The sequence below is a fragment of the Drosophila obscura genome, unplaced genomic scaffold, assembly GCF_018151105.1.
Source record: "Drosophila obscura isolate BZ-5 IFL unplaced genomic scaffold, ASM1815110v1 contig_186, whole genome shotgun sequence".
Lineage (NCBI taxonomy): Eukaryota > Metazoa > Arthropoda > Insecta > Diptera > Drosophilidae > Drosophila > Drosophila obscura.
The window spans coordinates 8767002-8788165 of NW_024542774.1; the positions used below are offsets into that span (position 1 = coordinate 8767002).

A 21164-nucleotide genomic window follows, 5' to 3' on the forward strand; every position below is an offset into this window, starting at 1 on the left:
GAGGTTTCGATTAGAGTACAAATACTTCGTTTTAAATTAATAATTGCATGCCCTCTGGGCTTACTCTTGAGATGTTATTAATTTTCGAGAATTTTCGTTTTCGGTTTTTAAGACTTTCGCGTGCCGTCGCTTGGCTTCTGTTGATGTTTCGACATTCGGTCCAGCCCAGCCCCTTTCCAGCCATATCCAGATCGCAACCAGAACCAGCACCGATACCGAGACAGAGACCGAGACCCCGAGCCAGACAGCTCGTCGCAGTCGAAGTTGCAGTGGCAGCAGCAGTAGCAGCAGACACACGTATGTAATGTTGATGTTGGCATTTGAGCAGGCGTGTGTTGTAGTCGCATCTTGTTGATAGTCAAAATTGACAATGAATGCGTTTGCCAGGAGATGGTGATTGTGGATGGGGACAGAGACTGATGGAGATGGCTATGGAGATGGAGATGGAGATGGGGCAGAGACCGAGGCTGACCCAGCCATGTGTGGAGACAAGTGCATGTTACTCTTGTCTGCAGTTTGTCTGGAGGCAGTGGCAGTGGCAGTCGCAGACAGTCGATGCTGTCCTTAACTGATGCAGATGCAGATGCGACGAAGTTGCATCCAAATATGGACCATGGCTGGTCTGGATGGGTTCTTGCTGCTCAAAATGCAGTGCCAGTGCCAGTGCCAGCCTGCCACTCAGGCAGGCTCTTTGGATAGTTTGTGGCCTGATGCTGCTGCCTGCCTGTTCTGCCTGCTGGCTGCCTGTTCTGCTGCTGCAGTTTCACACATTGCGTTACGAAAAGTTATTTAAATGATATGCACATGCAATGTTGGAGCTCTTCTGGTGCTCTGTCGTCCGTTTCGTCGCGTCGCGTCGCGTCGTGTTGTCTGGTAGCTGTAAACTGAGACTGCGTCTGTCTTCTTGGAGTTTGCCTTTGCCAGCAATTATGAGCGTCTGGCCGTCTGGCATTTTACAATATTTTTAATTATCTGGTTTTTTTTTCCCAAGCACAGATAACCATCGCGTAGCACATTGGAGTTGCTTCTTGGTTTTTTGTTGATGTTGTTGATGTTGTTGTTGCTTCTTTTCGTATTGCCACTTTTTTTGAATTTCAATTTGAGCCAGAACATGCCAAATTGTCGCCGCTGTTAATTGCCTTTGGTCGGCGGCCATCTTGTCGGGGCCATCGATGACTAAGCTAAGAACGAAACTTGGACTCCAGGCTCTCTGGCTCCTGGCTACTGGCTACTGGCTCTCTGGCTCCTGGCTGTCTGTTGTCTTGCTAACATGGCCCGTAAATCAATGCAGATACGAGCAGTTCCATGTCCATGTCCATCTCCAGCCATGGCCAAGACAGCCAAGACAGCCAAGAACCAAGAACCACCGATTTGTCGTGTGGTAGTAAAAGTGAAAAATAACTCTCAGCCGTTGGATCGCCAGCAATCGTCACTTTGTCTATCGAATGAGGCACCTGTCGCCATGCCACGCCAAGGGGACTCTGGCAACCAGCGACCATTGAGTGATAGATTGAGTCTGCGATTGAGATTCAGCCTCCCCGATGCACATTTTGTAGCCTCTCCAAGGTAATCAAATAAATGAAGATGCAACCAGACCATAAATGGCATAAATGCCTTCCATACCCTAGCATTCTCCACTCGTTACGTGCAGAACTATAAATAAATATATCGGTTTTGGGTCTGCAGCGTATTTATAAGTACAGCTGGCACGTGCCGGCATGCCACACGGCCAGGATGCCTGACCGACCCTATATGACGAGATGACGGACACCACGTGGCTTACAATGTATTAATTGAGGGACGGTACAGGCCATAGCTACTATGGCAATGACAAAGAAATGAATGAAATGTCGTTTATGGTAATTTTCGGCCTGGCCAAGTATGTGCTGTGAGTTCTCGAAACTATGCCAATGATGGACAACTTTTTCGACTCTGGCAAAGGCAAACTGCTCCATAAGGGGCAGTCAGAAAATCGCTCAAGGATGCCATTCCTTTTTGCACCCAAGACAATATCGGAAATGGGGTAGACTTCTCGACTGGACCTATAAGGAGACGTATGCTCGCTCATCCCACTTGGCCTATTTTAAGTTTTAATTTTTAATTGTTTATGCCCTACATTGATGTACAATTTACACTTTAGTTGTCTTTACTCCTGCAATATACATATGTATGTATGTATGAGCAAATATGTATGTACAAATATGTAATGTAGATTACCTTGAAGCGGGTTCTGTTCAGGTATTTTCGAGTTGGCTCAGTATTTGAATAGTCCAAGTATGTTCTTGTCCTATAATTGATTTAAGATGTGAATTGCTGTTGTGATTAATATCAGTTCAGTTCAGTTAACATCAGTTGGAATACGACATATTTCTATTGAGGAAACTTATTTCGAGAAGACGGAAATTGGCTCATTCAAATTTCACAGTTAAATCGACTGACTGTTTTTTACACAAATTTTACATACTGGTCTTCCATGAAAATAAATGTCGTTCCCGCCTGAAAGCATGCTTGGTGTGGGAGCATTTTTGTTTAATTTGCAGCTAAATTAAAGTCATTATTGGGCATATTCCCCGCATACATATATGATATATTCCACTAGCTGTTATCGCTGGAAGGAATCCTAATCTATTAGAAGTAAATAAAATCTTTAAATTAAACTTCCGTTAAGGTAACGGGTTTTTTTGGTACTATGGCGCCACTGTCCATGTATGTAGACATTAATGTAATATAATGAACTACGTGTGTAGTTTACATCTGTGACGTTACCTTTGAATGAAGTGAAGTGGCCTTTGAGGGCGGCACGCCCATGGAACACCTACATGTATATGAACTTGAAACTCCACACTGATTAACCCAAGTCCAAATTGTCATCACAAATTCAACAACAGTTTAATAAAGCCAGTTTAGTTTTACATTTACATTACACAGACAGAGAATAGAGGGACCAGCCAAGCCATGATGTGCGACGTGGGATTGCCGTGCGAATATGATCCGCGTCGGTGTATGGCTCCGGCACCCGTGAAGCCCCGCTTGTTCACCATCTTGCTGCTCTACTGCTGGCAGCGGGAGTACGACAAGCGACCGTACAGGAAGTTCCAGTTCCGCAGATTGGACTTTGAGGATCGTATGGGCAGGAAGTACCATTGCATTCGTGACTTTCGCATCATTGTGAACTTTCTGCTGCGCCGACACCTGCTGGAGGTGTCCATCTGGAGCGTGGTGGTGAGCAACTGGAATGCCAAGCTGCTGCAGGAGTTTGCCCGCTCGCTGATTCCCGTGTGGAAGATCGAGCTGAAGCTGATGCAGCTGCCCACGGAGTTCTTTGTGATGTTGCGTCTCAATGCGGAAAAAATGCAGGTCAGCGAGCTCAATTTGGAGGGTAAGGGGCCTGGCCTACCTACGGGAAAGTGCACATAGTGCACAACTGAGTCACTTCTCACACTCTCCCACAGGCACGCCCCTCACCGATCAGCATGTTCGGTTGCTGCGAGAATTCCTGCTGGTCAGCAAGACCCTGCGCACCCTCAACGTGTCCCACTGCAGTGTCACCCAGTACAATTTTGCCGTGGTGGCCGATGGCGTCCACAAGTCGGGTGTGCGCAACCTGAATGCCAGCCGCCTCCTGGGGCTCAAGCTCAGCCTGGATACGGAAAAGATGGCCTCCATAATTGGCTCTCTGCTGATGCAGAACGGCCTGGCGGTGCTCACGCTGCAGCACTGCGAGTTCACGGCCCAGGACATGCAGCCCATCGCCGAGTATCTGTACAGCAGGAAGTGCGCGTTGCGCCAGCTCAATCTGTCCAGCAATATGATCTCCGCCGATGGCACTCTCATCCTCATGCGTGGCATCGCGCAGGGTGGCGGCCTGGAGCTGCTGGACATTAGCTGCAACAGTATTGGGACCCATGGCGGCGAGTGGATCGCCATGTATCTCAGCTCGTGCCGCATGCTGCAGCACCTATACCTAAACCACAACGACATTGGAGCGTCGGCCATCAACCTCATTCTGCTCACCATCAAGAAGGAGTCGAAGATGAAGCGCCTGAATCTCTATGGCAACAGCTTCGATGCTCGCTCGGCCATGATCGTGCGGCGACTGCTGGACGCAGAGGTGGTGCTCCACGAGGAAATCGATATAAGTTATACCTACGATGAGGCCCTGCACGATTATCGCATTGTGCCCTGGCGTTGATATTGTCTATGTCCATTTGTCGTATTTTATTGTTAGTTGTGCTCAAATTATCCAAGCGAACGGAGTCGAAGACTAACAAAGTTGCATGCTGATTAAAGATTAGACAACCTGAGTGCCGTTGGCTGGCTATCATCATTCTGCTTTCTAATCATATCTAGTACTCAGAGCTGCAGCAGGAAAAGCTTGCCATCTCTGGCGTCTATCTCCGACCTCGTGTTAACTGAAAAGATGAATGAATCGACAGGCAGAACGAGAGCGTTGCCAGGCTGTCGCAGTGCATGGCCTGCAAGCCTTGTTCGAGCGTGTGTGTTGTTGTGACGTGACAGAGCTTAAAGCTCTGCTCTTGCTGAACAGCTGTGCAATGTCTGGCAACTTTCGCTTTCGTTTCCGGCTTTTGCTTTGTTATTGTGAGAGCGAGGCCCCGCTGCTCTCTTGCATTTGAATATGGAAGTGTGTGTGTGCGTAAAGTGTGTCTGAGTGTGTGCATTATTGTTGGCAATTTCAAAGTCAAAAAACAACAATAAGAGCATTATGCGCAGCCAACAACTGCGAAGCATTGAGAACAGAACAAGAACTTGAGCAGCAAACAGGAGGAGACACGACCCAACACGACGCGACACGACACGAGGCAGCAGCAGAAGTAGCAGCAGCAGAAGCAGCAGGCACAGAGGCGGTCGCGACGACAGGACAACGCCAACGTTATCCTTGTTGAGAGTTTCGCAATATATTTGTATTGCAGCAGTCAGTCTCAACGAAAGCGTCGAACCAACCAAATCACATCGAAGACCCGATTAAACGGTCAGAAAACTACAGCAAAAAAAAAAACATTCAATGCAAATTTCTACACAAATCAAACAGAATAAATTCACTTAAATGTTTTAAATAAAAAATAAATTAAATTAAATGCATCCTTGACTAGCATTGTGGGTTCTGTGCCCACGTGTGCCCCAAATGAGAAGTGAAAGTGAAAGCGAATTCTTGTATAACTTTCAATCAAACTTTTAAGCAACAATTTGAGGAGTCCCAAAAGTTTTGTCCCCAATATTTGGCCAGCTGCAGAATTGCAATTTAAAATTTTCTCATTTATTTGCTCTTCACTTTAGGTAAAAATTTGTTTATTTGCTTGCAGACGGCTGCTGCTGCTTTCTTTGAGCGGAAGCTGAAGCTAAAGCGAACTAACTAACTACTTTAATAAAATCACGCCAACAACCCACCTAAACTCAACTCAACTAAACTAAACCAAGCTCTGCTGGAGCACAACTAAGGGCAAAACTCAACTAAGTAAACTCGACTAAAACTGAAGCAAAACTGAAGCTAGTAAAACTTTTACTATTGCTCGCACAAAACTAAAACCAAACCAAACCAAACCAAAGACCAGCCAAAAACCCAGCCGGGGCCAACTGAGCAAAATGAACGACAGTCGACGCAACACGGCCACAGAATTTAGCTACATTCTTCAGCGTCAGGTGAGTCAGAGTCAGAGTCCATCCTCTAATTATATGCACTTACTCGTAAAAGTAGTTTGAAATGAGCCAGTTTTTGGCCAGTCGCAGCTTGCAGTTCTTTTGTTGCACACTAATTGCACGCACTCGGATGCACCAGCCATGGCAGGAAACCCAACTAATTGCACACACCACACACACACACCCAACACCACACACACACACACCACACACACACAGACTGAACATATCATCTTGGCCTACAGGGCCAAATGTAATCAAATTTGAACTTTGTTTCAGCCCTCTTTTTGACAGCTTGTGTTCTGGCTTGTCAGATGAATTGTTAATAAACAACAGACCCTGTCAATCCATCAAAATTTAACCAAGCATGTCCTGGTAACCATCCTTCACCCGCAGGCATTTTGCATACAACAAATCTGGCTGAAGGCAGCTTTTGGCAGCTGCCGATGCTCGAGCCACGATGCCCGAATGGATTATGCTCGATAATCCCTTAAGCTCGTTATGGATTCCATTCCATGCCGTTCGGCTGCTGAAATTGGCTTGCGTGCCCACCCACACACACACACACACCTACAAACACCCGCACACGAGCACAAAAACTGTTAAATCAATTTGTTTGCACTCCTCCCACAGCCAACTGGCACGGAACGCGCTTCCCACTTCCCACTACTCCCACTCGGGCAATGACACATTACAATCATCAAATCGTGTCCTGATTGAGTGATAATCCAAATCACAATTCACAACATGCCACAGCACTGGCACCTACTCGCATGATTAATGGAGGCAACTAGGCGACTGGGGGGCAACAAATGGAAGTGTTCTGGGAATAGAATTACGAAGATTCATTGTCCCTCCGCTGACCTTTGCAGGGCGGGGATATTTGTCAGGAAGATGTAAACTGGCCAGGAACTTCAAACTTGAGTTGAAAATTAAATTAAGCCTCAAGCTGCCTCCCAAGGGTGCCGCTCGCATACTTGATAACAAAATCAATACGAGGCAAGGGCGAGCACGACCTTTAATTACACAACACATACTCGAGTGGAGGAGGATTTATGAGGCCTGCTCCACAGACCGATGAGTGGAGCCTGACTTGCACTTTGCCCATTCCCCGCCCCCATCCCCATCCCCTTCCACTTAATCGCCACGTTTAGTATTCAAGGCATGCCTGGCAGCTGGCATCTGCTGGTTGTTGGCCTTGGACAGGCTGGCTGCTGTGCCAGCTGAGCCATCAAATAAGAATGTCAGCAACAGCAACAGCAGCAGCAGCAGCAACAGGAACTGTGACAGGGATACGGAGAGGCAGAGGAAGAGGGAAAGGGATAGGGACAATGACGCCCACTATGAGATAACTGAAATCAATGTCAGAGAGGCATCAGCCAGTGCACACTGGATAAACTCGGTTAGATTGGGCTACCCTCACCACTCCGCCGCAGCAATTAACTTCGATTGGAATTTCAAATTGGCCACTAAGCCCCCATGACCGTTTAATTCAATCCCAATCCAAATCCCAATTGACCCAATTAAATCAAATGTCGCTCAGACAAAAGAAGACAACGCAAAACTGAACCGGAATACCCAATTTAAATAAATTTGAAAAACCAATGGCTATTGATGGCGTACCCTCCCAGTCCCTCACAGACAAGGAGATTCCGACTAAGTGGATGATGGAGTGTGGGACTGAGTGGACGAGTGGATGAGTGGGATGAGTGGCGTGTGCCAGGCACTCGAGCTGCAAGTGAATTATGGTCGAGCAAGTGTCAAGTGCACGTTGTGTGTGTGTGTCTGCGTATGCGTAATGTCGGTGAAAAGTTATGCAATTCACAGAAAACTGTTGCATACCTGGATGGGTGGTTGGATACCCGAACCCCTGTGTATGCCTGTACATACAATCAAAACGTGTCGTGGTCCCAGCAAAGGTTGGCAGGTTCCTCTATCCATCTCTTGGGGATCGGTGGGTGGTCTGCCACTTTTGTGTTCTAAATGGTTTCGATTTCCAGTTTGCCTTGCCTCTCTCCCTCTCTCTCGCTGATGGATTCTTCCTCAACCGCCTCGGTGTGTGTGTGTGTGTGTGTGTTGTGGGGGAAACAATAAAAGCAAACGCGTTCTGGGCCACTGGGTATCTGTAGCCGTGTGGCTGTATCTCGAAAATTGACGGGGAAAACGATAAAAAGGAAAGATATTCAACAAACCACTGAACCTCGCGCATTTCCCACAGCGAAATGGGCTGGGGGTGGGGGAGGGGAGGGGTCTGGATGTATTTGTATTGTATATGTATGTATGAAAACACGTGTTCCATAAAGATATATGCACATGCTCGTATAAAGATAGAATACACGTATTTCACATGCGAATAAATTGGAATTCGTTTTTGTTTTTTATCCGACACCCCCTCAATATTTTTTGGTATGCAATGCACACATTTACTCGTATGTTTTTCATACATTTATATTATCATTTTATTTGCTTGATTTTTGTATGTGGCGAGGAATCGGACTCCTGGCGCTGAGCTCCAGCCCAATCGCAGCTCGATTTAATGGCTAACAATTTGATTCTTATTCGTTTAAACAGGGCAGCGATGTGTCCGTTGCCGAGGCCTATGCATTCGATGACTTCAACATTTCAATGAAGGTAAACTTTGACCCACATTTGCACATAGTTCCCATTCGCTGCATTCGCATCGCCATTCCTAATAGTCGTAGTCGTATCCGCACATTCACACTCACATATGTACTATTGCTCCTCGCATTCATTAAATTCCAAGTGCCGCCAGAGCAAGAGAAAGGGAAAGAAGGAAAGAGGTCGGACAGACAGAGTAAGGAGCATTTCTGGCATTTCGGGCCGCGACCTTTTCCGAGGTCTTTGGGGCGCACCAAATTGCTTTTGGTCTCCGGACATCAAAAGAATTTTCTTATTAAGAAATATTTCCCTGCCGCTGCGCTCTGTAGGCTTTGGCTTCGTGCGCGGGCATTATTAAATATTGCATCAAACAAAATCTCATGCCGTATCAGTTGGTACGAGTGATGATGATAAATTAACATCAGAAACGTATTACAACACTCTTCCTTGGAGCGAGCAGGCAGTATGCATTGAAGTGAAACACAAACGAATTGCGAATGCCTTTGGTGCAGACTCTGACCGCCTTTTGAATGGTAACTAAGCTGATTAGGAAAACACCAGTGTAGGTGCGAAGTAGGATGTGACTTCTCTGTGAGCTCAAGCCAAAGCTTAAGCCAGAAACTGAGACCAGAGAATGTCAGCCACAAGAAAGGATTTCCTCGACATGCTTTTTTTGTTGGTTGGCAAATGAAAGCAATAACTGTTGGCCTAGAACTTGAGGAAGGGAACATTGTGTAATATTTGATGCATTACCATGCATAAGTAAGGAATTTCATTCAGACTCTCTCCCTCTCTCTCTTTCTATAGTTTGGTTGTGTGTGGGTGGCTTTTGTTGTTTTCTTAGGCCCTCGCACCGAAAGTTTTGCTGTTGGCAAAGCCATTAGGCAGTCAGGGCTGCCCGAATTCCAACATTAACAGCGGCCGGAATAGTGGGGGGTACGGGTCGGGTACGGAAAAAGAAACCCCGGACAGCAGGCAGCGCTGATTGTTTGCTCAACTAATGGCCAAGGCGAATTGCCAATAGTTGAGACGCTCTCAGCCACCCACCTCGTGGTCGGTTCTCAATTAGGCAGCTTTAAATGGCAGCGGGCGAAACAACTGTTGGCTGCAGTCGAAGATGTAATCAGTCATGGCAATAAAATTAAATTAAACACTGAAATTGTGAGGCAAAAAATGTGAAGGACAGATCGAAACGAAACCATTTGAAACCTGCCTAGCGCCCAGACCAGGCCTAGAGCCGTGCACCATTTGGCTGCCTTGCATGTTTGTGTTTGCTTTTGCGCCGCATGAAGATAGCTGGGAGCCAGGGGTAGGCCACAGGGCAGGCTCTGCTCTGCTCTGCTCTGCTCTGTTTGTCCTATCCCCATGTGTGCAGCCCAGGCAACGATGGTGGCAACAATTGCAACGATGTCGACACGTTGTGTCAATATACCCAACTCCAACTCCAACCCCCATCCCATCCACCATCCACATCACAACACGAACTGCAGTGCAAAAGTTCAGCAATGTCTGCGGCGAGTGCCACGTTAACATTTTGCCACTCGCATAATTTTTGTGTCCCCCCCAGCCCTGTTAGTTGTCATACACACGTACACGTATACACGTACACTTGCACGTACTCGTACATATGTATACACCCTATTTTCAAAGCCCATTCCCAGCGAGACAGAGTTTGCCAAAACGTTTCCATTAAAGTGGAAAATTGTTACTCCCATTGTGTTGCCTTCCTTCTCTAATTTCATTAGGCCAGCCGGCCAAATATGAGTCCACTTTTAACCAAACAACTTCCTTGGGCTATTGAAATAGCCCGCCCGTTCGTGGTACCACACGAATTGCCATTTTGCGAGCCTGTTGGCAGGCTGGAAATTTATTTATTTTTTTCCCCTAAAACACCATAAATACAAGCTATGCCAAATATATCACGATATCCAAGCAGAAAAGCAACGAAAAACCGAAGCTGTTTAAGGCGTTTTAGAGGATATATTTGATTCGATCATTAAGTCAGAAGTAGCCCGTTATTTTGGCCTTTGCTGGCAACAGGAAATGAGAACTAGGATTAGAGCAGCCAGGGAGCACACACACACATGAGTGTTATTAATTAAAATCGTGCAGTGCATAAAATGGTTTGTTTGCCAACCCGCACGACCCACTCTCTGGACCAGGTCGGAATCGTTTTTGGCTTGGCTTGGCTTGATTCCTGGCTTTCCCTTCTGTTCAGATGGAGATTGCTTCAGGTCTCAGTGCTCAGTGTTCGTATTTGTGTTTGCCTTCGACAATGTTTGTCTTTTATTAGAAACGTTCTGTTAGACGGGACAGGTACATGCATACATTTATTCGACTATTTGATGGGAGGAGGCAGGGGAACCGTGACCGTATCTGAGAAAAGACCCAAACAATTTTCATCTCTTGTTCGTATTCGCAGTTCACAGTTTCCGTTTTTCGCTGTTGCCTTTTTTCCCGCCTCGCACGCTTATTCCTCAATTGAGTTTCAGCTGACATTTTTTTGGGGCGTTTTTCGTTTTCCTTTTTAACAATTAATTGGATTTGCAAGGCTTAATTGCTGACAAGGGAATACCGACAAATTATTAATGGGAATTCGCGCTGGAAATTTAAGCAGACTTTAATGTGTCCAGGGCATGGGGATGGGGATGGACATGTAAGGCTCCACTCACAGCACAATTGTCCTGCATCAGACTTCCCTTCCGGTGCTCGGCTCTCGGCGCCCTTTTTGATGCGAGTATATAAATAATTCCATTCCCAAAAATATGCTCGATTGCACAACGGACACCGATTTTTTGTTCATTCATACGAATCATTTATTCAGTTGAGTTCAGTTCAGCTCAGCTCCGTCATTTATTTATGAATTCTGATGCGCCCAGTTAGTTGTTAGTTTCTGTGGAGGATAGTTGCACTTTTAACCGATTTCGCTGTGAGGGATAACCGGCAATAAAAGTTTAATGTAGGGGTAATGTTTTCAAAGATAAAATAATCAAAACAACTGCTGGCTATCAATTATCCAGTTGAGTGTGTGGCATCGTATCAGCCGCTCCATTACGTGGGTTTTCACAGCTTTGAGACGCGAGGATAGCGCACCGCCTACAGCCCTCGGGGTTCGAGGGTTACTCTGACTCGAGATTAACGTTGGCCCATTTGCCATTCGACGCCGCAATTTGTTTTTCCCATGCAAGGATAAGGGAAAACGTGGAAACGGCGGGACAAAGGCCAAGAGATATACGTAGTAGGAGACAGGAGAAAGAAAACTGAGGACTGAGGACAGAGGACAACTGACAACGGACACTTTGTAATTTCATTTGGCCGCAGCTGCTGCTGTCGCAACCTTGCCTGGATGCTCCATCCTTGGCTTTGGGCTCTTGGCACTGAAGTGTGGCGAGACCCAGGCCCGTGCTTCATAATTAGCCATTTTCTTTTGATACTCAATTGCACTTTGCCCTTGTGCCGTTGCGCCGTTGCGCCCCACGGAATGGGTGTCCTCCCCATTCACTCAGAACTCAGAACAGAACAGAACAGAACACCTCGCAGAAGGCGACCTTTGACGCCACTTAATTGAATTGAAAACTCAACTCGCGCGTAACTTTCATTTTCATTTTCATTTAGAAATGTTCATTACCCATCTACGCCTGGGCTGACACCTTCGCCTGCACCTACACCTGCCACAAGCGTTTTAAAGTGGAGTGCGGCAAATATTTACTTTTCGCCCGCTCTTAAAGGGGCAGTGAAGGGGAGCTTCTTGGTGGGGGGTGGCTGCACAACTTTTCCGGCTTCTGTTTGCTGTTTCACTGTTTACTGTTTGTTTGCTCCAAAGTTAAGTTGTGAAAACTTCTTTAATTGCCAGCTAGCTGGCAGAAGTTTCTCTCCCCGAAATTCGGCTTTATCCCTTCTGCTCTTCTTCTTCCCCTTTTTAGTGTGTGTGTGGGGGGTCGTTGGGGGGGGGCTGTAAACGTGACTCCATCCCCCCAACAGTATTCGTGGCTTTATGACGTGGCTGTGGAATTTTATTTATGTTTATGTTAGAGCTCTTCATATAAAATTGTCTTTTATGGCAGGCCGCTGTAGGTGGGGGTAGGGGTAGGGCTCTGGCTACGGCTACGGTGCTCCGGATACGGGTTTACCTTTTGCCAAGGATGTTGCGTATACGCAACGTTGCGTTGACTGCTGGCCGAAGGGGCGGGGAGACTCTGGGTGGTTTTGCTTTTGATGTAAGGAGCCACTCGAGGCAATTTGGCGCTCATATCCCAATCAACGTGCAATATGTGTCAGAGAGAGGCAGGAGCACAAGAGAGACCAATCTCTATCTATCCCCAATGCTTTTGTTTCGCCCCTTTCCCCCATTTCCTAGAACAACCATCAGCCGACACATCAACAACAGGGACAGCAGCCACAACAGCCACAACAACATCAGCAGCAGCGGCAGCAGCAACAGCAACAGCAGCAGCAGCAACAGCAACATCCTTCCCAGCAACAGCAACCACAACATGATGCCACGCTGGGCGACACATTGTCCTCGTTGCCACAGGCCTCGTTCAACTATATCAACTCCATTGTGGGCAGCGGCGTCATTGGCATACCCTACGCCCTGCATCGGGCCGGATTCGGCCTGGGTCTCGCCCTACTCATCCTGGTCGCCTACATCACCGACTACTCACTCATCCTAATGGTGAGTACAGCAAAATGCTCGTTAGCTCTGACGAGCAATCAAGCTGCGCAGATTGCTGCAGCATCGATGCTGGCGTTAAAGGGGAAATCAAGCCAAATGCACACCAAATGGGATATTCTGCATAATTAATGCAACGCTCCAGCGTGTGTCCAACCGTTTAATCCCCCCCGCTTAATTTCACTTACAGGTCAGATGCGGCCACATTTGCGGCAGGTTCAGCTATCCGGGCATCATGGAGGCTGCCTACGGGAAGTACGGCTACTACCTGCTCTCCCTGCTCCAGTTCATGTATCCCTTTCTGGGTGAGTAAACCTTTTCCGTGGGTCTGGTCTGGCCTGGTCTTGTCTGGTCTGTCATCCTCCCCCAATCTCCGCTCTTTATAGCCATGATATCGTACAACGTTGTCGTGGGCGATACCCTGTCCAAGGTGCTCGTTCGCTTCTTCCCCTCCTGGGGCGCCTCGATGGGCGCCGTTCGACTGGGCGTGGTCTTCTTTGTCAACGTCGGCGTTGTGATGCCCCTCTGCCTGTACAAGAACGTCTCCCGCCTGGCCAGAGCCAGCTTCATCAGTCTGGCCTGCGTCGTCTTCATCCTGTTTGCCGTCATCATCAAGCTCATGTCCGGTGATTATAAAATGTAAGCGTTGTTGTTGGTGTTGGCTCTTCCCCCTCATCTGTATTTCCTTCCCATATCTATATTTATCAATCGACACAAACAAGCGTGGGAGCGTGGCAGGTGATAGGTTAATAGTTTTCCTGATAGGCTATAGGGGGAGGGTAACGTAACGTCAGAGTGGACCCTCGAATAAGATGGAAACTAATAAATTAAAGTTCCTTGGCCCTATTCTGTACCAAGTCAATTAAAAGGTTAATTAGCAACTGAAACCATTCGTTGGAAAAGCAATTCATACAAATTAAACGGGAACGCTTAATGATTTATTTGCATTTTAATTATAAATTTTCCACCCCTACTTTCCACCGTTCCTCGTGAGCTCCCCATCCCCATCTAAGCTGCAGTTGAGTTAGGCTGCGGACTGCTGTGGTGGGTGGGGGGTGGTTCTCGGCTTTAGTGCTAAGTGCCGCTTTAGTGCTTTCAAATCTGTGGCAGCTGCCCAGGGCGGTGGCTGCTGATACTCCGCATTCCGTACTGCTTCGGGGTACGCTTAGACTCATAAAATTTAGTCTGCCACTTGTTTGGCTTTTATGGCTTTTCATTAGTTGAGTCGAGTTGAGTCGAGTTCAGTTGAGTCTGTTGCATCGGCAACTTAGTTGTATGCATACATACCCGTGCATATACATACATACATTCCAGTGGGAGAGAGGGAGAAGTACACCACCCCATGACCAGCAGCAGCTTAGCCGAGCAACACTTTCTCTTCCACTTTTTTCAGGGCCACCGAAAGGGGCAGCTGGCTGCATATTCAGATTACGCTTTAGTTTCAGCTTAAAAAAAAGAGTGTGTGTGTGCGGTGCGGTGAGGGTAGGGCCTCGGCAGCCTCGGTTCACCCTTGAATGTTGCGTCTGTTGGTGCGGGGGCATAAAATTTAAATAAATTTCCAATTTGCGGCCTGCCTCACTGTTGCTTCTTATCTTCCCGCCATTGCTTTTTCCACCCGCACATTTTGTTTCATTTTTCTTCTCCCCTTTTCTGTTGCTCATTCTGTATGCAAACATTTCAAACATTTCTTAGCGCCAGCGAAATGTTAATTTGGTGTTAACTTTTATGTAATATTTCTTGGGAAAACCCTTCTTTTTCTCTTCTGCCTTTTTGCACCTTTTCCCATTGGCCTTTTTTTATGTATTTCCAGAACGGACACTGCGGATTCGTGGCGCTTTGCTAACTCCGATCTCATACCAGCCACGGGCATCATGGTCTTTGGTGAGTGTTTGCCCGAGTGGATTCGCCAGCGTCCGTCTTCATCAATCTATCGAGTTGCCAATTTCGTATATCTGCAGCTTTCATGTGCCATCACAATACATTCCTCGTTTATCAATCGATGCGCGACGCGACCATGGAGCGCTGGGAGAAGGTCACCCACATTTCGATTGGTTTCGCCTGGACTGTGGCGGCCCTGTTCGGCATCGCTGGATACTCCACCTTCCGTGCCCTGTCCCAAGGTGAGAACGAGAGTGCCAGTGAGGGCTCCTGGGATTGATGTAAATTGCATTTAATTGCATTGACAGGCAATTTGTTGAATTTCCTTGTTTTCCCCCTCTGCCATTCCATTTCGTTTTCGTTTCGGACTTATCTGTGGATGCTATTTCCTGTTCTCTGTTCTCCATCTCTCATCTCATCTCACTGTTTATGTTTTTGTTTTTCGCAGGCGACCTGCTGGAGAACTACTGCTGGGATGACGACCTGATGAACTTCTCGCGTGTTCTCTTCTCCATTTCCATCCTGCTGACCTTTCCCATCGAATGCTTCGTTTCTCGAGAGGTTAGCGCTAGCCCACTCATCGTTCTGTTTACTTCGAAAGTCACTTGAGAAAGTTTCTGCTACATTCATTTCATTTGCCTCCTCACCCGCTGCTCTGCTCTGCCATTTCGTTTTCTTCTTTCTCTCGGCCAGATTGTACGCGCATTAGTCCATCGGTTCGTGCTAAAGGAGCCCATCAGCGAGTTTACCCAGGACAAGGACCCCAACTTGGAGAAGGGAGCCATAATCGATGAGTACTCGAAAGCCATTACCATGGCCATCGTATTCAGCGCCTTCATCATATCGCCCATGACCGACTGCCTTGGCTCTGTGCTGGAACTCAATGTGAGTATGGTGTTTGCCTTCCCTTCCCTGCCATGCCACTCGATTCGAATTGGACCAACCCTTTCACTCTCTGAATCCCTCGACCAGTGGCCGTCAAGTATGTAATTATACTTCCTTCCATATCGTGCACGAAAATCAATCGATCTCAATCAGATTTCTTTCAATCGTTTTCATATTATGTGCAACGTGTTGGGTACTTTATTCCCCACATAAGCCATATGCAGAGATGATAATATCGTTCCCATACAACACATATATTCGATATGCAACAGTGCAAAGTTTCCCGCTCTCTTTCTCTTTGAAATCCACAAGCGAATTTCTCTATTGAGAGTTCGGAGAATTGTTCATTAACTTTAGGCACACCTTGCCCTGCCACCTGGATTCCTCTGGCCGAGGGTATATGGTATTCCCCAACGATCCCCATGCCTAAATGGCCGCACAAAATTTTAGTCTCCTTTTTTTTTTGGTTTTATACTTTTATGTAAATTTATTACGGCACTCACCCACACGCTGACGCACTCTCATTTTTAGGGTCTCCTGGCAGCCATACCGCTGGCTTATATACTGCCCGGGCTGGCCTACATCCGGATGGAGCCACACGCCCTCTTCAGCCGCGAGAAGCTGCCTGCCCTGGGCCTGGTGGTGTTTGGTGCTCTGGTGACCATCCTGGGAGCTGCGGTGCTGCTGCCCGGCCTAATGGGCGACGAATGTCGGTCGGATATTGTGTTGGGCTACTGCCGGCAGGAGTTCCAGAATGCCACCGCCGAGGTGGCCTCCACCAAGATGGTGAATTAATCGGGCGAGAGGAAGGCTAACGCAATCGGAATCGTAGCCAAAACTCATTATTTAAGGCCATTAGCAACTGGAAATGGGAATTGACGGGCTGGGATCGCTGTTGAGTTCGTATTTGGGTTGGAAAGTCTTTGATTTAAGTTTCGGTTGTACAGCTGCACCTTCGCGAAGAATGAAACTTGTACCTGAGATATCTCAGATATGCAAAAAGTATCTGGGTAAGTGTTTAGTGAGTTTGCAGGCAGTACAAAGTGTTGTAATTGTGCTGGAAGGGGTGTCGGAGTGGAGGTGATACGGGTGAATCTCAGTACAAAGGCAAGGAATTCTCTCCCCTGGTTATATGCACCACCCTACCCTACCCTAGAAAGGAAACCCATTCGTTTGTTTGTATATTTCGTTGGATCCCCCCAACCCCCTTGATGTTTTGGATGTTACTGTTGATATTGTTGAGCCCCCACAAGATATTGATGTATGTAGTGAAAGTTCCTCGATACACATATTTATTGTACTTGTGTGTGCCATAAAGTGCAAGAATTTCAAATCCAAAAACCAAAATCCAAAAACCAAAAACCAAATCAAATCAAAACTAGAACTAGTTGTTATTCGTAGCTTTAGCGTATTCTGAAACTATTTGGGCACCAATATACAACTGCAAAAAAATACTCTCCATTAAGAAAGAAATATATGTATGAAACCCAAGTTGAGAATCAAAATCAAAACAAAGTATTATACCAGCATATTCTTAACTGTATGTACATATGTATGTATGTATGTATATGTTATCGCATTATATTTAAAACGTTTTATATATATGTATGTGTCTACAGATCGTAGATCAATATTTGCTTTAGCTCCCAGACACGAAGAAGCTTTATCCAAAAACCAAACAAAAAGAAAGAAAGAAAAGAGATCAACGTACACAGACATAAATCCTTTTCATATACAACATCTCGAGAGTACACAGGACAACAGTTTTGAGTTGTTAACTGCACTGAATTCTATTTTGAATTTACTTACACACTTGTACACAGACATTCAGAGACATTTATATTTATATACGAGTATGTAGATATATTTTTGTACAACTCTTGATTTATATATATTGCACGATATTTAATGTACATACATACATAACTAGAACTCGGAAGTGATTAAAGTTTTAGACATTTACACACAAAGCTTCTGTCTCTTCCTGTCACTTCTTACTACTACTCTGGCTAAGGGAACCCAACTGACGCCGACCCCCGACCCCCGATAGACTCTACTCTAAGAGCTTAGACACAACACACATATCATTGGCCAAGGAACACAGGACACAACCAAAAACCCACAATCCACGGCCCACAACCAAGGGCTTTTTCTACGATACTATTTACAAGATCTAACCAACTGAAACTAAAACTATCGCTTATACACAAGGAAAAGAACAAGTCTGCATTGCAGACCCTCTCCTGCATTGTATATACACTCTATACAACTGCTTTTTCGTATGATAACTCCTCATATATGTACTCATCTCGTTGTTTCTCTTACTTACAATAAACATGTGTAGGGATGGGATGGGAACACACACTTGTTGATCGAATACAGCCAAATTGGAATCGAATAAATGTACTATTATTATCATTATTATAATTGTATGCATGTATGCATATGTACTCGTAGTACGTATACCAAATTACAAGTACTATATATCTAATATATGGACAATTGTTTAGAGCTGTAATTTATATATGTATGTGCATACACCAGAGACGGAGCTATCTCCATATAACCAATGCAAAAACCAACTCGACTCAAATTTCATTCGAATAGCATGTATACTCGTAGATAAGCATATGAAATTCAGCCAGATATATACCAACAACAATAAAGAATGTATTTTAGAAATATGCTAAAAAAAAACAAAAACCAGAAACACTGCGGTTTTCCTCACATAAGCATTTCTCCGCCTCGTCTTATCATCGCCGAAGAGAGACCGCGTTCCCAGGGGTTCGCTGTGGTCTCTTCGCTGGTGATAACAGGAGCTGCTTTGGGGGTATAAAAAGGCTAGGCAGTCCACTCTCCAGTCACAGTCACAGTTGTGGAGTTTCATCGCTTCCAGTGACACCGCCAAGCCAAGCAAGTTTCCTCCTCCAAGTGCCCTGCCCAGATCCAAGTCAGATCCAATCATCCGAAATGGCCGACCCAAAGAACCTTCTGCTGCTCTTCGATCATCCCACCGAGCCCGTGTTCATGGACAAGGGCAAAAAGGTGACCGTGTTCGATGTGCCTGACTCCTTCCTCACCGACCGCTACCGTCCCATCAGCAACGAGGTGCAGAGCCGCGTTGGCGAGAAGGTGGAGCAGCGGGTCCCGGTGCGTGAGATCTCCATTCCGGACCTGCGCATTCCCATGTCCCTGGGCCGCGATGAGCAGTTCTCCCTGTTCCTGCCCAAGCACCGTCGCATTGCCGGCCGCCTGATCGACATCTTCATGAACATGCGCTCCGTGGACGATCTGCAGAGCGTGGCCGTCTACGCCAGGGATCGCCTCAATCCGGTTCTGTTCAACTATGCGCTGTCGGTGGCCCTGCTCCATCGCCCGGACACCCAGGGCCTGGACCTGCCCTCCTTCTCGCAGACCTTCCCCGACCGCTTCATCGACTCCCAGGTAATGCGCCAGCTGCGGGAGGAGTCGTTTGTGGTGCAGTCCGGCTCTCGGATGCCCATCACCATTCCACGCGACTACACCGCCTCTGACCTGGACCCCGAGCACCGTCTGTGGTACTTCCGCGAGGATCTGGGCATCAATCTCCACCACTGGCACTGGCACTTGGTGTACCCCTTCGAGGCCACCGATCGCAGCATCGTCGCCAAGGACCGTCGTGGCGAGCTCTTCTACTACATGCACCAGCAGGTCATCGCCCGCTACAACATGGAGCGCTTCAGCAACAACCTGGCCCGTGTCCAGCCGTTCAACAATCTGCGCGATCCCATTGCCGAGGGCTACTTCCCCAAGATGGACTCCCTGGTGGCCAGTCGCGCCTGGCCGCCACGCTTCGAGAACACCCGCCTCAGCGACCTGAATCGCGAGGCTGATCAGCTGAATGTGGAGATTGGGGATCTGGAGCGGTGGCGCGATCGCATCTACGAGGCCATCCACCAAGGATTCGTCATGGATGTGAGTGGAGACCGTCTGTCCCTTCTGCTTGGCAGGCATATTAATTCGCATTTGACTTTTAGGAGCGTGGCACACGCATTCCACTGGACGAGGCCACCGGCATCGATCACCTGGGCAACATGATTGAAGCTTCCATTCTGTCGCCGAATCGCGTGCTGGTAAGAGAGATCACAATGTCCGCCCCCTTCTCTCTTTACCATTTACTATTCTTTACCCCCATCCATCCCAGTATGGAGACTTGCACAACAATGGCCACACATTCATCTCGTACTCGCACGATCCCAGCAACAAGCACTTGGAGTCCTTCGGCGTGATGGGCGATGTGTCCACGGCCATGCGTGATCCCGTCTTCTACAAATGGCACTCGTACATCGATCGCATTTTCCAGGAGCACAAGTCCCGCCTGCCCGCGTACACCGACACCCAGCTGAACTACTCGGGCATCTCGATTACGGGCATTCAGGTGGCCACCAATGGGGGACAGGCCAATGCCCTGAGCACCTTCTGGCAGCAGTCGGATGTGGATCTGTCGCGCGGCTTCGACTTCCTGCCCCGCGGCAATGTCTTCGCCCGCTTCAGCCATCTGCAGCATGTGCCCTTCACCTACACCATCAACGTGAACAACGACGGCGGAGCCCAGCGCTTCGGCTACTGCCGCATCTTCATGGCCCCCAAGAACGACGAGCGCGGCCAGCCCATGCTGCTGCGGGAGCAGCGATCGATGATGGTCGAACTGGACAAGTTTGTGGTGTCGCTCAATCCCGGTCCCAACACCATCCGCCGCCGCTCCACTGAGTCCAGCGTGACGATTCCCTTCGAGCGCACCTTCCGCAACCTGGATGCCAATCGACCCACGGCCGGGTCGCCCGAGGAGCTGGAGTTCAACTTCTGCGGCTGCGGCTGGCCCAACCACATGCTCATCCCCAAGGGCCTGCCCGAGGGTCTTCGCTGCGATCTGTTCGTCATGGTCTCCAACTACGAGAACGACAGGGTGAGTTAGTGCCTCACCCATCTCCGGGATGACTGTCTGACCGTTCCTTTGCATCTCTCATAGGTTGACCAGCAGCTGGTGGGCCGTTGCAGTGATGCCGCCTCCTACTGCGGCGTCCGCGATCGCCTGTACCCGGATCGTCAGTCCATGGGCTATCCATTCGACAGGCTGCCACGCACTGGGGCTGATCGTCTGGTGAACTTCCTCACGCCCAACATGAGCATCGTGGACGTGACCATTCGCCACGAGAATCGCACGGTCACGCGCCAGACCCGCTGAATGAGCCGCTCCTGCCCTGCCCTGCCCTTCACTGACCCACAGCCAAATGCACCCTGACAACGGCCTTGCACATCACTAGATATACTCGTACTCGTACTCTTATTACTTTTAGCTATCTATTGCATCTTTATTGAGCCACTAGCCTCAGAATAAACAAGACATCATGGCATTCCACACGGCCACTTTTGTTCTCAATTACGCGTATTGCCCGGGATGGCCTCTGGTTGGCGC

The 21164-nt window shown here is 47.7% G+C and overlaps 3 protein-coding genes across 4 annotated transcripts; all 3 read left to right on the forward strand.

The window, feature by feature from the left end:
• The first annotated feature begins 2858 nt into the window (after positions 1–2858).
• Positions 2859–4324, forward strand: LOC111073537 (protein NLRC3). Its single transcript, XM_022365881.2, has 2 exons — positions 2859–3379; positions 3453–4324. Exons 1-2 carry the CDS (start codon positions 2956–2958, stop codon positions 4190–4192), a joined length of 1164 nt encoding a protein of 387 aa, XP_022221573.2. The 5' UTR covers positions 2859–2955; the 3' UTR covers positions 4193–4324.
• Positions 4325–4427: 103 nt separating this feature from the next.
• Positions 4428–17552, forward strand: LOC111073536 (putative sodium-coupled neutral amino acid transporter 11). 2 transcript variants are annotated; one of them, XM_022365879.2, is made up of 11 exons: positions 4428–4990; positions 5322–5658; positions 8227–8286; positions 12632–12949; positions 13137–13251; positions 13333–13585; positions 14757–14827; positions 14905–15066; positions 15273–15385; positions 15518–15709; positions 16241–17552. In XM_022365879.2, the coding sequence occupies exons 2-11, from the start codon at positions 5602–5604 to the stop codon at positions 16502–16504; spliced, it is 1605 nt and encodes a 534-aa protein (XP_022221571.2). In that variant the 5' UTR covers positions 4428–4990; positions 5322–5601; the 3' UTR covers positions 16505–17552. The 2 variants fall into 2 exon arrangements, with proteins under 2 accessions (XP_022221571.2, XP_022221572.1); XM_022365880.2 differs by lacking the exon at positions 8227–8286.
• A 1011-nt stretch (positions 17553–18563) lies between these two features.
• On the forward strand, positions 18564–21107 carry LOC111073535 (phenoloxidase 2). The gene is made up of 4 exons (XM_022365878.2): positions 18564–19663; positions 19726–19821; positions 19893–20654; positions 20718–21107. Exons 1-4 carry the CDS (start codon positions 18680–18682, stop codon positions 20931–20933), a joined length of 2058 nt encoding a protein of 685 aa, XP_022221570.2. The 5' UTR covers positions 18564–18679; the 3' UTR covers positions 20934–21107.
• Positions 21108–21164: the final 57 nt, after the last annotated feature.